At 36.9% G+C, this 15097-nt stretch overlaps 1 protein-coding gene across 2 annotated transcripts in view; it reads left to right on the top strand.

Annotated features, from left to right (window-relative positions):
• The window catches only part of crybg1.L (crystallin beta-gamma domain containing 1 L homeolog), a 141934-nt gene that overhangs the window by 48609 nt on the left and 78228 nt on the right, over positions 1–15097 (top strand). The window contains exon 1 of one of the 2 annotated variants that reach the window (XM_018263347.2): positions 13201–13407. The exons of the other annotated variant lie outside the window; for it this stretch is intronic. Coding sequence (XP_018118836.1) covers positions 13405–13407 — 3 coding nt within the window. The 5' untranslated portion in view covers positions 13201–13404. Of the gene's footprint in view, positions 1–13200; positions 13408–15097 lie in introns of those variants that run through there. 2 annotated transcript variants of the gene reach the window in all.

Raw genomic sequence — 15097 nt, 5'->3', positions numbered from 1 at the left:
CCGATGTCTGTATAAAAAAGTTTGTTTGAAGGGAAAGAGGGAGCATTTCCAGATTTACATGTGGTGATTTTGGGCACTTTTCCCCATGCTGAAAAGCACCCAGTGTGTCATAAGCCATAGGTGATTCTGGTGTTTTTGGGTGCCTGTGATTTTAAAAAGTCTAGGTTCTGCAGTCAGTGTTGGACTGGAGTAATTTGCCCAGTGAGGACCGCTGGGCAAGTCTGATCCTGCTTGTAATTGCTCTAATTACCTGCTATGGCAATCGTATGCAAGTGTTTGTGCGACACTTATTGCAAGCTGTTATACTTATCTTTACCTGCTTTACTTGCTATTTACTAGGTGAAAATGATCACAACAGTGAATACAAAGAACACACACGTAACATGCAAATTATCATGCATTGAAGTACATTGCAGAAACCTATATAATTCACAATTTTTTGGGGAAAATTAAAGGGGTTGTTCACCTTTAATTGAGGGCTGTTGACCCCCATTTGAAAGCTGGAAAGAGTCATAAGAAGGCATAACATTGAAAAAAGATATAAAAAAAGAATAGTGAAGGCCAAATAAAAAGTTACTTAGAATTAGCTATTCTGTAACATACTTAAAGTTAACTTAATAGTGAATCACCTCTTTAAAGTTATAGAATGGTTAGTTCTAAGCAACTTTTCAATTGGCTTTCATATTGTCTTTTTTTATAGTTTTTGAATAATTTGCCTGTTACTTCTGACTCTTTTCAGCTTTCAAATGGGGATCATTGACCCATCTTAAAAACAAGTACTCTTTAAGGCTTACAAATAAATTGTAATTGCTACTTTTTATTACTCATCTTCCTATTCCGGCACTCTCATATTCCAGTCTCTTACTCAAATTAATGCATGGTTGCTAGGGTAATTTGGACCCTAACAACCAGATTGTTGAAATTGCAAACTGAAGAGCTGCTGAATAAAAAGCTAAATAACAAATAAACCACAAATAATAAAAAATTAAAACCAATTGAAAACTGTCTCAGAATATCTCTCTACATCACACTAAAAGTTAATTTAAAGGTGAACAACTCCTTTAAGCAAGATCCAAGCAAAGACCAAGTAAACTATCCCAGGCAAGGTTTAGCTTTTTAAACTTCCTGATGATTTACTAAAATCTGGAACTGGTAATAAGACCAACTGTGCCCTATTATCTCTCTGTTGGGGTATTTTAACAGGTGGAGAAATGTCAGATACATATCCATACAACTTGTCATTTAGACTAATGGAAACCTCAACCATTTCAAATGTGCATTTCTTGCAAACCATGACATGTGGTTTACATTTAAATTACAGACAGCACAGATAGGTATCTGTTGGTTTCTCTGCTTAAATATGTCAACAGGAAAATGTTATGTGTACCATATAAAAGACAAATATTTAGGCCATGTATTAAATTATATCTATACTAATCTGTTAAATTACAACCCTCTATTTCTTTTGTAAAGATTTCACCTCATAGTAAATGAATAGCTGTTTTTCTAATTAAAGTGGATTAGCCTCCAGTATATGTCTGAAATCACTTTTCCAGGGTGCTTTTTGCTAATTCACATTTTGCCCTTTGGCCAAGGTTTAGCCTTGTATTTTAGAAAAACATTTCCTAGTCAGTCAGTCTAGCACATTTTATTGCCACAATGCTCATAAAATCCCAAGCTATGTCAACATGAGCTCTGGAAGATGTTTTATACAAATTATACCTGTTGCATGTATGTATATAGGTAATGTGTTCAGACAAGCATAGAAGGGTTCTTCTCTCCAGCAAGCCTGTTTCTGAGCCTCCTTATTCAGGGATCGAGTTGGGAGAAAGTTACCTATACGTGTAGGTAAGGAATTATTAGAGGCATCAAGGCAGCCATATTTAAAATCAGATGTTAAAGTGGGTTACTAAGAGACAAAGATCCCATTGCTAGAGACCAATGTTAATTAGGCTTGCTTATTGTATAAGCAATTTGGCAACACTGACCAGATTTTGTTATTTTGGCATTTGGTTGGCTTACACAGGCTTTGGGAAGTGGGTCTGGGAATTCTGAACCCCAGGGTTAACCAGTTTTATGTATCTACTTTTACCTTTTCTCTGTTTCTAGCTCTATCCTTACTGTAGCTTTCCTAAATGATATGATGTTGAACTTAATCTGTTCTCCCATTATTGGCAGTGGTTACAAGTGATCTGACTGACAGACTTTGATTCTCTTTTATTGAGTTACAAACAAAAATGACTTTCCTTAATTATATTAAGGAAAGGTTCTATGTTCTATGGTATGTTATATATTATGCTACATGTATATTTGTTTAGCAGAACTCGGGAAAGTGCATCCTGCTTCCTTCCATTGTAGATTATAGCCTCCTGACAAAACTAAGGGTCCATAAAAAGACTCAAAGAATCCTGTACCACCCTATACCAGAACTTGTAAAATGTAAATACTTGTAAGTTGCCATTTTAGGTAATGGATTGGTTATTTGGACATATCTAAATGGTTTTGTATACTAAATTTAAACTGATGCTATTTATTTTAAAGAGTTTGGGAGATAAACTAAAGCATAATACTGAGGTATAGGTATTGAAAGGATACCATGATCCTATAATAAGTCCTTTTGTACAACTGCTGTTTCCTTTCTATGCACATTAATCAGTTCTGTGCTGCTGCATAAAATCTTCTTAGTCAAATTATCTAATTTTAATGCATGGCTTGATTTTATCTAACTTTGTTTAAACTATTAAATAACAACTAAACCTACTTTTACTGTATTTTATTTCTAGTAAGGCACAATGCTGCTGTGCTACTTCTGACAGACAGCAGCTAGAAATACTTTGTGGGCACTAAACAGCTTCCTATGAAACCAGGAGCATTTTTCCAGTTAAATACCACCTTGTTCAACATAAGTTCAATGAATAAAGCTTCTGCAGAACATACTTTCTGCCTATTATTTCAATAATTAAATATTATTGTTGAAGGAGAGCTGAGCCCTGAAAATGAAAATGGCTAGAATTACCATATTTTTTCTATACTGAACTTACTGCACCAGCCGAAAGGTTCAGAATCTTCAGTAGACCCGGGCCTTCAAACTGGTCACAGGACTTTCCCATCTTGGATTTTATAAGAAGTGTCTGTGACATGTACATGTTCAGTGTGCTCTGTGCAGCTGTTGAGAAATGGAGCTTAGGGGTAGTCGCAAATCATCACGCAGAAAATGAAGTTTGACTGTCATATAAGCTGATGATACTGGACTGATTATTAAAATCTGATTCTAATTGTGCTGATTTCTGAGCTGCCATGTACCATAATCTGATTTTTTATATTGTGACTTTTATGCTATATGTATTCAGTATATTGTGTGTTGGTCTTAAGTTCAGCAACTGACAGCAGCACAGAGCATGTGCAGTAAATCAGTTCTCCTATAAACATTGCAATGTGGGAAAATTGAAGCTATTCCATCGTTGGTCTTTGCGAGGTGGATTATTAGATTTCAGTAAACAACCCCTTGCTCACCCTATTGTTGTGACTGCTTTGGTGATGTCACCAAACAAATGGATCTGGGCCGACTTTGGCCACCCACACTCTGGTCTAAATCAGACTGATCCATTCATTGGATCATTTGGAGGGGCATACAGATCGGTCAGATGAGGACAGATTCAACTTGCCTTGCCAGATGGGAAATTAAACCTTCTCAATAGACATCTGGACAATTTTCGACCAGATATCAGACAGGCCCATCTCTGGGTCTCTTACTAGGACCAATAAGCTGCCAATTCTGTTGGCAGCTTTTCTGGGTCAGTGTATGGCAACCTTAATTCGATGTGATATTTTGTTATGCAGTCTTATGGCAGACTCTTTTTTGTACTGATGGATGAAGCACTAACCTTCTTATGGAATATAAGTTTACACAGGAGCAGTAACCCATAGAATACAACAAAGATGTTTGTTTTTAAACAGGTGACCAGTAAATGCTTCCTGCTGATTGGTTGCGACTGGTGGAGCTGGTTAGAACCAGAGCTACATACGTGATTACAAAATGTTATCAAATACACACAACAAAACATTTTTCCAGAATGGAAAATGCATCCACATCACATATCCTTTCTATTAATTACTTTTATTACATTACCCCATCAGCGAGCAAACACTTAATGAGACTGGTTTTGGAAAGTCTAAAACAATCAAATAGAATTAATGTTCTTGGGCTTGGGACTGCAGGCTTATATTTTGGTTGAAATTATCAGGGTAAAAGAAAGAATTAGGCAAGAAATGCTACACCTCTTATTTGGGCTTCTATAACATCACAGGGGTGAAAATATGTGCCTCTAAACATGCCCCCAATAACTGCTGTTTTGGAGGCTATAAATGATTTCAGGTACACTTCATATGACGCAACAGAAATCAGTGTAGTCTTCATCAGAATATATGAATAAAGAATCCAGGGGCAACAGTTTCTGGGACAGTAACCTTCCTCTCTGCTAATGTGCTAATGATTTCCGACTCCCTAAGCTTATCTTCTCAACAGTATGTACAGTGTCATTGATGCTCAAAACATGGCCTAACAAGATCAGAAGATGGAAAGTTGCTCTGAACAACTTGGATCATTACTTTTAAAGGGCTGCTGAATCTTTTTCACCAGTTTACTTCATTACTAAAATGTACACTTTTCAGACACAACTAAAAAAGTTATGTTTTGATGATGGTGTCTCTATAGCTAATAATTATTACAATTCAAAGATAAAGAGCCACACTCACACCAATCACTGTTTGAAGTCACAGGTGCACGCTGTCTCCTCTCTGCAAAAGGTTCTCACACATGGATTGAAGTAACTGCAGCAGCACTCTGTTCTGTGATAAATGATATTTATTCGTGCATCGGCAACGTTTCGAGCTATACCAGCTCTTTATCAAGCCTATTATATATTAGCTAATAATTATAACACATAATATTTGTTAACAAGAGGTGTGGTGGGGCAAGGAGGGAGTAGTGACATTGGTGTGAGGAAGGGATAAGATGTAGGTTTGGGTCATGCTAATGAATAGTGTATTTGGTGACAACAGAAAATAATGAGAGGTGTGTGGAGGAAGAGTTTCCAAGGAGATTTCCATGGAACACATTATAGGCTAAAGCTCATCCACTGGATTATAAAGCAGGCACAGCATGACTGGGGTTCATCAGTGTAGTACATGTTTTATAATCAGAATATGTAAAGCCATAGTGGATTCACATGAAAAGCATTTTTAGTGAAGAGACCCTCTTCTCGTGTTTATGTTTGGCAGAAGGAATCCTGGTAAGGAAACCAGTATCACTCCTAAAATGTAAATATTCATGGAATACTCTATAAGCTAAAGTTCCATTTGGTTCTATAGCACAGTCAGAGCAAATATTGACCAGATTCCAACTACATTGATTTTACCCTTATTGGGCTCAAGGCTTGATTTATAAATTGGGTGCCCCTGGGCCAGTTGCAACCACACAACCCGTCTGGGCCTGATTGGTCTTATGTGCAGGATTGTTGTAGAGAAGTGCTGTCCAACTTCATTGGTACCGAGGGCCGGAATATTTCTGTTTTTTGTGGTGGAGGGACGATAATTGAAACCAGTGTTGACCACTCACCTTTTTAAACCACACCCATTTTAAGCTGCACCTGTGCTATCACAAGAAATGTTAAGAGGATTTCCACATTAATGGTGGTAGCACACCAAAAAAACCAAATGGTTGGTGCTTACTGCAGTGGTGTCACTCATCCCTCATATGTAAAAAATGTAAGTCATATTAAAAGATACCCTTAGATTCATATGCCTCCTCCTCCTCCTCACTGAATAGTACAGCAACCTGCAACACCTTTGGGACCCTCTAGAATTTATTTACAAATGCTTACAAACCCCCACTAGGTTCACCTCCCACGGGCAGAGTGCGACACACATGGGGTACAGTGTATGGCAGGCACAGTATGGCCTAAGATGAACAGTAAATACTATACTATGTACAGTGAGGCAATGCCATTGCTGCTCCTAAAGTTTATATGAGTTGTGAGCAGGTAAACAATGTAGGCACTGACAGTCTAAGGTGTGATCAATGCAGGGTTTTACAGGCGGGAAAAAATGCAGGGTTTTACAAGTGTAAACAATACATGGGATTACAGCAGCATTTTGAATTTTACCAGACTTTATCTTTTGAAGAAGCCAGACTTTAATGGAGGGCCACACAAGGGGGGACTGTGGGCCGCGAGTTGGGTAGGGTATTCCATAGAAATATTTCCTCAGGACCCCTTCTGCTTTGAATGCAAAAGTATAGATAAGTTCCTTGCCTTAAACGCTTTTCTTGTAAATAAAAACAAAAATGGACCCGCAGTTGTTCTCTATAAGAAAAACAAGCAAAAAATGTGAGCAGTTAGAGAAATAAAGCGTGTAGAGCGGCAATTTGCTTTCAGGGCTTTGATATATTGGAGTTTGCTTTGTAAACATGGAATAATTTATAATGTAACCAAATGTCCCTTTACATAATGCTGTTAATATGTTACACCCCATGCTTCCCTCCAGGCTTCAAGCAGGCCTGTATTGCCTGTTTGAAGTGCATGCCACTTCTGTTAATTTATAATGCAAGGCAATTAATGTACCTTCCATCCACAAGAGATAAAGCTTCCTTATGTCACAACAGAAGACAAAACAGTCACAATAAACAATAATTATCCACCTTTCAATACAAAAAAATTGAATAGCTTCAAATTCCTGTTTTCTTTGTTTGGCTCCAGCAATAAAAAACATAGATTTTCTTTAACAATAGACAAAAAGAATGTTCAGCACAAGCTCTGTCCATTGAACAAGGGAGTATACTGCCCCTTTAAAAGCACCAGCAAAGGGAATATGAACCAATATAAAAGGGACAAAAAAATTACTTTTCTTGAATAGTGTTTGCAGGCAGTGGAGCTTCAGGACAGACAGGATAGTTGTGATGTGAATATTGCAAGAGCATTCCAAGGGAGTCAGTAGTGGCATCATTCTATGTGTGCCAGTTATTTCTGAATGAGAAGCAAATCATAAAACAAATGCTTGTGTCCTTGTCCCATTCACAGATGTCTGATGTGTGTCATAAAGCTAATCAATACAGCTAATAATCTGGGTAAATTGAGGATATGATCAGGAGTAACAGGGTGTGAGCTTTGTATCATGCCTCATTGTACTGTGGTATCAGCCTCTATGATTATTGCTTGTCATGCAGTTCACTGTTCAAAGTGGGTAAAGCAGAGATTCCAAAACATTTTTGAATTGGACCCAGATTAAGGGGTAGCAAATCTGTATAATAAAAGTCCTTTTCAAATTAAACATGAAATCCAAATTCTTTTTTTTTATTAATGTACTCATAGCTGTTGTAAAGTCGTTTAAAAATCTCAGCTTTCAATTAAATATTGCCTGCTCCTCCTCTATGCCTAGGCATAGAGGCGGGGCAGGCAATTACTTTCACTTTCCATTCAGCACTTACTAGATGTCACTGCTCTCTGCACATTCCCCCGCTCTCTTCACCATTTAATTGTGTAACCAGGGCATTGGAATGGACATCAGGTCCCCCATTCTGGTGCACAAACAAGATTTTGAGATTTTGAGATGATGCAAGGCTTGCCTTAATACCAGTGTCCATAAAATGGCTCCTGCCTGCTTGCTATAATTATGAGTTCCCAGATCGAAGGGAACAAGATTCAAATACTTTATACAGTGTAATTACAGTTGATTTTGCTTGACTAATGTGATAAAATAGGATTTGGAACAAAAAAGCGAGTGTTTTAATTTTTTCACAAGTGGGTTTTAACAAAAATGAAAGGATTGCCAGGTTTTAGGTCACCGAGGTTATATCAAGGTTACAAGTGAATTCAAAGTGAAGTCACTCTTCTATAAGTACTGTGCTATCTAAAACAGCAAATTGAATCTTCCCCTAAACTTCACTTCCATACTGTTCTTTGGGCCCCACAGGGTGCCAACCACACTGGTATGGTAATGTTCTTGTAGAGGCAGAAGAAATGAATATGTGTCATTTCTATATCAAATAACACTAAGGGGCTGATTCACTAAATTCGAGTGAAGGATTCGAAGTAAAAAAACTTCGAATTTCAAAGTATTTTTTGGGCTACTTCGACCATCGAATGGGCTACTTGGACCTTCGACTACGACTTCGAATCGAAGGATTCGAACTAAAAATCGTTCGACTATTCAACCAATCGAAAGTCGAAGTACTGTCTCTTTAAAAAAAACTTCGACCCCCTACTTCGGCAGCTAAAAGCTACCGAAGTCAATGTTAGCCTATGGGGAAGGTCCCCATAGGCTTTCCTAATTTTTTTTGATCGAAGGATATTCCTTCGATCGTTGGATTAAAATCCTTCGAATCGTTCGATTTGAAGGAGTTAATCGTTCGATCGAAGGAATAATCCTTCGATTGTACGATCGCAGTATTTGCGCTAAATCCTTCGACTTCGACTTAATTAACCCTCAATATTCGACCCTTAGTGAATCAGCCCCTAAATATAAAAAGGATTTTTAAGCCAGCATATTTTTTCTCTCTCATCAAATTTAAGTATACAAAATTTACTGTTTTAATTGCCCATTAATATCTTACGGCCAACAGTAAATTAGGGGCAGATTTATCAAAATGTGAGCATAGAGCTCACTGTAAAAAATATATTTATTTTTATGTGAGTTTTAGAAGTTTATTTATTAATGGGTGAAAGTTAGTGTACACCATTTGATAAATACACTTCTAAAAATCCCATAGGATCTCACATTTTGATAAATCTGTCCCTGGATGAGAAGTAATAATAATTTCTGTATATGAAAGAACTTGCTGTGAATATACTTGTTGCCTAATGTTTTAAATTGTTCATGTTTAATGCATTAAACAGGGATAAAATAGGAAGCTGAAAATTAAAGCTACTACCACACAATCAAAAAAATCAGCAGTCCACTAAGAAATCTCCTTATTTCACAGCCTAAACAGGATGCAGTTGGGGAAAGGGACTGATTTGTTATAATAAGGGATTATAACAGTAAATTGCTGATTTGTTACTTTGCTGTTAACAGCGCCTTTATATTGAACTGATAATGAAATTTTGGCAGCATACAGCCCCTTTAAATTTATAGGTGATATAGGTCTATTACAAATAGTGTGAACTGCTCATATTGTGTTATCATGTCCAAATCTTCTATATCTGCAGAATACTTTTCTGTTGTTCGGTAAGCTGGCTTTCAGAACCCTACAGTTGATTGTGCTCATGGGTTCATCCATTATTGTGCATATACTCACTGCTATGCAGATATACATGAAACTGCAACAAACTAATTTAATATTACTTTGTTTCTTCTTGTTCTAAAAAAGCTTTTCAACTAGCATTATTTTAATTTTCCCCCTTCCTTATATTTTAAAGGATAAGAAGTGAGACATTTGCTATCCATTTTGCAAATGTTGGGCATAGAATTTGCATCACCCTCTAGTTTTATAAGGATTGACCCTTCCTTGCCTTAAAACAAGCTAGGGTACTGATGTCACTGGTACGAGAAGAGTAAATAGATCATACTGTATCTGATCTTGGGGATAAATTTAGAAATAATTTCCAGTATAGGGTACTTGGTTGCATTTTTACAAGGGGAGTTTTGTAGGGAGATAATTTCTGCTCTTCATTCAGCAGATTCCTTGTTTAAAGTTTCCATTTACTCAAGAATTCTCTTCATAAAGTCCATGTCTTCTTCAAGATTCTTTTCATATTCTGCTATAGTGTCCCAAACTTCCATCAAAAGTAGATGAAGTCGGGGGTGGGAACGATGACATTTGGTTTGTATGACGTCAAGGGAGGATGCTGTTTTGGGGCGGGGTTATGACATTGTGGTCAGCAATTGGCTGATCACCATGCCAGTAACATCAATGTCTTGGCCGTTTTTGGCGGGAAAGCCCTTCTGAAAACCAGTTGGTTTTCATTTTTTATTAGTTGTGGTTTTTGAGTTATTTAAATTTTTGTTCAGCAAATCTCCAGTTTGCAATCTCATGAATCTGGTTGCTTGCATCCAAAGTACGCTAGCAACCATGCACTGATTTGAATAAGAGACTGGAATATCAACAGGGGAGGACCTGAATAATACAAAGTAGCAATAACATTTGTATTCTTACAGAGCATTTGTTTATTTAGATGGGGGTCAATGACCCCTATTTGAAAGCTGGAAAGAGTCAGAAGAAGCAAATAATTCAAAAACTATATAAAATAAATAATGAAGGCCAATTGAACAGTTGCTTGGTATTGGCCATTCTATAACATACTAAAGGTAATTTAAAGGTGAACCATCCATTTAAGCAAATCAAGAGGCTGGAACTTAAATCATATCTGAAGTACTTTTATAAATGGCTTCTCCACTAACTGGATTAAAGAAATTGCAGTTAGAGATTAGGCATAATGACGCAAGAAACACTAATGTCTAACATGTTTTTTAAATCATGTTTGGGAATAGTATTAAGTACTATACCCATGTTGATTTTGCTTTTTAAATAATTTTAGTCTTTTGTACAATGAGAATACAGTAGGAGTTTTGTTTGGCAGTTTTTTTTGCATTAATGTAAAAAAGAATATTACATTACAGATATCCTTTTATGCTCAGGTAATAAATATGTGTATAATAGTATTGGGGTAAAATTGTGGAATGTACCCAGTAGGGAGAAAGCCTTCTAGCTTAAAAAGATTTTTATAAGACAAAAATGGCCACCTTGGGTAAGGAAAACCTATGAAACGGATGTCACCACCACAATTTGGACCATAGCAACCAGATTGCTGAAATTGCAAACTAGAGAGCTGCTGAATAAAAAGCTAAATAACTAAAAAAAACACAAGTAATAAGAAATGAAAACCAATTGCAAATGGCCTCAGAATAGCACCCTCTACATAAGCGGTCCCCAACCTTTTTTGCCCCAGGGACTGGTGTAAAGCCATAATTTTTTGCAAGACCAGGAGGGGTGTCAACTGCTTGCACCGTGTTAAATTTGGGCATACCATCGTTAAATTTCGCGCACCCGCTTTGGCTCGGCAGCACAGTTCAAGTATGTCTGCAGCCCGGAAGTGGGCCGCGGCCTGGCGGTTGGGGGCCCCTGCTCTACATCATACTAAACGTAAACTCAAAGGTGTACAACTTGGTATTGTAGAAAAGAATTGTATGAACTACATATAATGACTTTTCTGTATTAAATTACAGTTTTTTTAAACACTTAAATTGTAAATATGAATTAGTTTAATCCCCCCCCCCCATATTTCCAAGTGGCAGCTCAGTGGGCCTTTTTCTTATTCTCTAAACTGTTTCATTTAATGCATTAGTTGCTCAGCTAGGGAAAAATAACTAGTTTATTAAAATAGAATCTTTAGCAAAATTTTAAAGAGTTTATTATTTGTGATGTTGTGTTTGAAAAGACCATGTTTTGTGAAAGGCTACTACCGATTTAAGTTTATTGCAGCAAAAGAATTACAAGGAAAAAACAAGTTGTGTCAGGTTGTTTCAGATCATTGCCAAGCGCCAACAGAGTGCAAATATCTATCTGGAATTCTTCCCACGTAACATTATGCCTTGACACTGCTTTCCAGCATTTATTTGTGTATGGTGGCAGATATCTTCTGAGGTGTCAATAAATCAAAATAATGCAAAAAACGATATAACCTTGACTAAGGGGCAGATTTATCAAGGATCGAATTTCGAGTTTGTGGGAGTTATTTAACCATTTGCAATTTATTAAAAATTATGACTTTTTGAAACTTGGGTGAATGGGATAGACCCGCAAACTTGAATCGAATTCGAATCTAATCAAATTTGATTACGAGAAACCTTAAATGTCAGGGAGGCAGAAAACAACTCCAAATTGATCCGAAGACGTCCCCCATAGGCTAGAAATTTTAGGCAGGTTTAAGGTGGTAATAAGTTGAATTCAAGTTCTTAAAAGGCCAGTGTATGATAAATTTCGAAAATTAAATTCGAACTCTTTAAAAAAAACTTGAATCAAATTTTAAAAATTCCCTAGTCGAATTTGACAGTTTTGGTCATAAAAAACTCGAAATTTGAATTAGAATTTTCAATTGGACCCTTGATAAATCTGCCCCTAAATGTATAAACAAAAGGCTGAAGGGGAATAAAAATATTCTTTTCTAGTGCTGCATAACATCGCTCACAGGCAGGTTATGGGTCAAACTTCTAGTATGGCCATTCTTCTTAAAATTAACTTTTAGTATGCTGTAGAGAAGGATATTATGAGACAATTTGCGATTGGTTTCCATGTTTTACGGTTTGTGGTTTTTGAGTTATTTAGCTTTTTACTACGCAACACTCCAGTTTGCAATTTCATACAGTTGCTAGGGTCCAAATTATCATAGCAACTATGCATTGATATGAAAAATAGACTGGAAACTAGACACATAAAGGCCAATTGAAAAGTTAGATAGAATTAACTATATAACAAAAACAAATGCACATGTCAGTTGTATATAACAAGAATAAATTCTTGTTATATACAACACTAACAGTAAAGGGATGGTATCTTTTAACTTGAATGCTTGGTGACCTGGGACTTTCCTGATAAGGGATCTTTCCGTAATTTAGATCACCATATCTTAAGTCTGCAACAAATCATTTAAACATTAAATAAAACCAAATAGGATTGTTTTGCCACCAATATGGATTCATTACCAACCAGTAAAAGATACTGTTTTATTATTCCTGAAAAAAAGGAAATCTAAACATTAGAATTATTTGCTTATGGGTGAAGGTCTTCCCCCTAGTTTGGAGCTTTCTTAATAACGGGTTTCTGGATAAAGGTCCCATACCTATATACGCAAACTAGCAGTGAAGGTATGACATGGAACTTTTTATTTCCACTGTGCAGAGTGTAGCCAGCTAATATAATAATGACGTAAGGGCGCTCAGAATTTAATAATCATAATATATGAGAGATGAATCAATGACTCTTGTTGACTTTTCATTATTTCTGCAAATACATGTCATGCTCTTTTTTATCTCACACAGTAAATTGTAATTAGGTTTGGCATTTTTTTGTTTCCTGCCAAGTGACGACTCAGTACTTGTTGCTGGAGCTTTGTCAGGAAAATGTTGCCCCACCCACTCAGGGGCACACCTTGTTAACTCTTCCCACAAACACTGGGTCCCTGAGAAACTGCAAAACTCACATACCATCAGTGTCATTTGACTCCTTCACATTCCCATGGATACTCTAAAAGGGTGGAAATAAATGGCAGATTCCTGCTCTGGAGAAAACTAAGAAAAAAGCAGAAAAGGAAGTTTTCATGTTATATTTGTATATTTTCTTTTATCTTCCTACAATTATTTTTACACTGGATCTACTGTATAACAGATATCAGAGGAGCCTGTCTTGTAGCCATGGTAAGTACACTGAATATTGTGGAAATAGAAGCTGTGTGAGGCTAGAACTGGGTATATAGGAGTACACTGTGAAATGTTCTCTCTCCTCGTGTCAAAATGTGGATAAAGAGGGTCCTATTGATATACAGCTGGACAGATACCTCTTTGTATCCTGTGTGATTCACCAGTCAGTATCTGTTTGCCTTACACAAACATGTTTTTAAAAGAATCCTGTGAAATATGCTGCATTTGAAGACCAGCAGCTGAGAGCTGTTTTGTTACAGTTTTCTGAGATCCACCAGATATTTTCATTTTTTTTCTCAGACAAGTTAATAAAATAACAGAAGAAGCAAACTTGCAGTGACTTACTGAAACATAATAAAGTATTGTCTTCCTTATGTCCCCAGTTCTGCATAAGCCAAAATTAAAGGGGAAATATACCCATGAAGGAATTATCTTACAGGTCTTTTTGTTGATCTAGAGGGCAGGATCACACTAATAAGTGGCACATTTGGCCCACATGGGCAATTGAAATGGCACCCCTCATTTTGATTAATCACAAAAGCCCTACAGCATAAATTGTTTTTTCAGCTTAAAAAAAAATGTTTTCAGTTTAACTGCACCTGTAGATCATATTGAATTAATAGGATACTGAGAGCATTTAGCATTTCACACCAACATTTCCCAGGAAATGATGATCTGGGGTTGCCGCTCTTTTTCAAAATGGTGGATTTTCAGAAATACTAAATAGCTCATTTCCAGGCCCAACTTCTCCAGGAGGAGTCAGTTTGCTGCACACTTGCTGTACAGGTGAATGTTGGTAGCAACCAGATAATAAATTCTTGTTTCTAGAAATTATACACAAGGCACTGTGTGAATGGATCAACAACATATGTTTTCTTTTAACTTAATTTCTTTATTAAAGGACATGTAAACCCCCCACACAAGAATTTAATCAGTGAACAGCCTCTTTGAAATCTCTATATGATCACTATGATTGTTCAAAGGTTAACAGTAAGGCTGCAGCATCCCCTTAATCCCTTAGGATTCTTTCTCCTCCTTTAACCCACTCTGCCCCCTCCCTCGTGAATTTGCTTTGGCTGTAGGCTCATGAGCATGCTCAGTTCTTCTCAACTCAGATTAATACACACCCTCCAGTCTAGCAGCCAATGAAGAGATGGCATTGCTGGTTCCCATAGAAACTCTGCTCTAGCTGTCTGCTCCTATTTTTAAATCTTAGCCCCTCTCCTGAGCTCAGAGTAACCATTACAGTGCTCAATCCAAGCAGGACTTGTCATCATAGTAAAGTCTGCCTATGTTAGTCTGCATTTTGCAGTTGCATAAACTTTACATTGCATATATGCTGTTTGCAGATATAAATGCACTGACAATGTGTCTGAGGGAAAATGGCCCCCTGGTGAAAGCTGCTATTTGTTTTAGGGATATGTAATGATGCTGGCGAATGGAGTGGGTATAAGCAGAACAAATAATGCCATTTGGGTGGGGGAGATGTGCCCAAATTATATACGTGGTAGGAAAATGTAGGCTTTACATGTCCTTTAAGGATTTGCTCTTCTCTTAGCTGTAAATATGTTCGACCATTATGGCTGTGGATTAAGGAATAAAATACCACAAAAATAAAATACTAATATCCGACCTCTAGGTTACTCTTAAAAGGGTTGTTCACATTCCAACAACTTTTCTAGTTGTT

The sequence above is a fragment of the Xenopus laevis genome, chromosome 5L, assembly GCF_017654675.1.
Source record: "Xenopus laevis strain J_2021 chromosome 5L, Xenopus_laevis_v10.1, whole genome shotgun sequence".
In the NCBI taxonomy this organism is placed as follows: domain Eukaryota; kingdom Metazoa; phylum Chordata; class Amphibia; order Anura; family Pipidae; genus Xenopus; species Xenopus laevis.
This window is presented reverse-complemented; position numbering and strand designations above follow the sequence as displayed.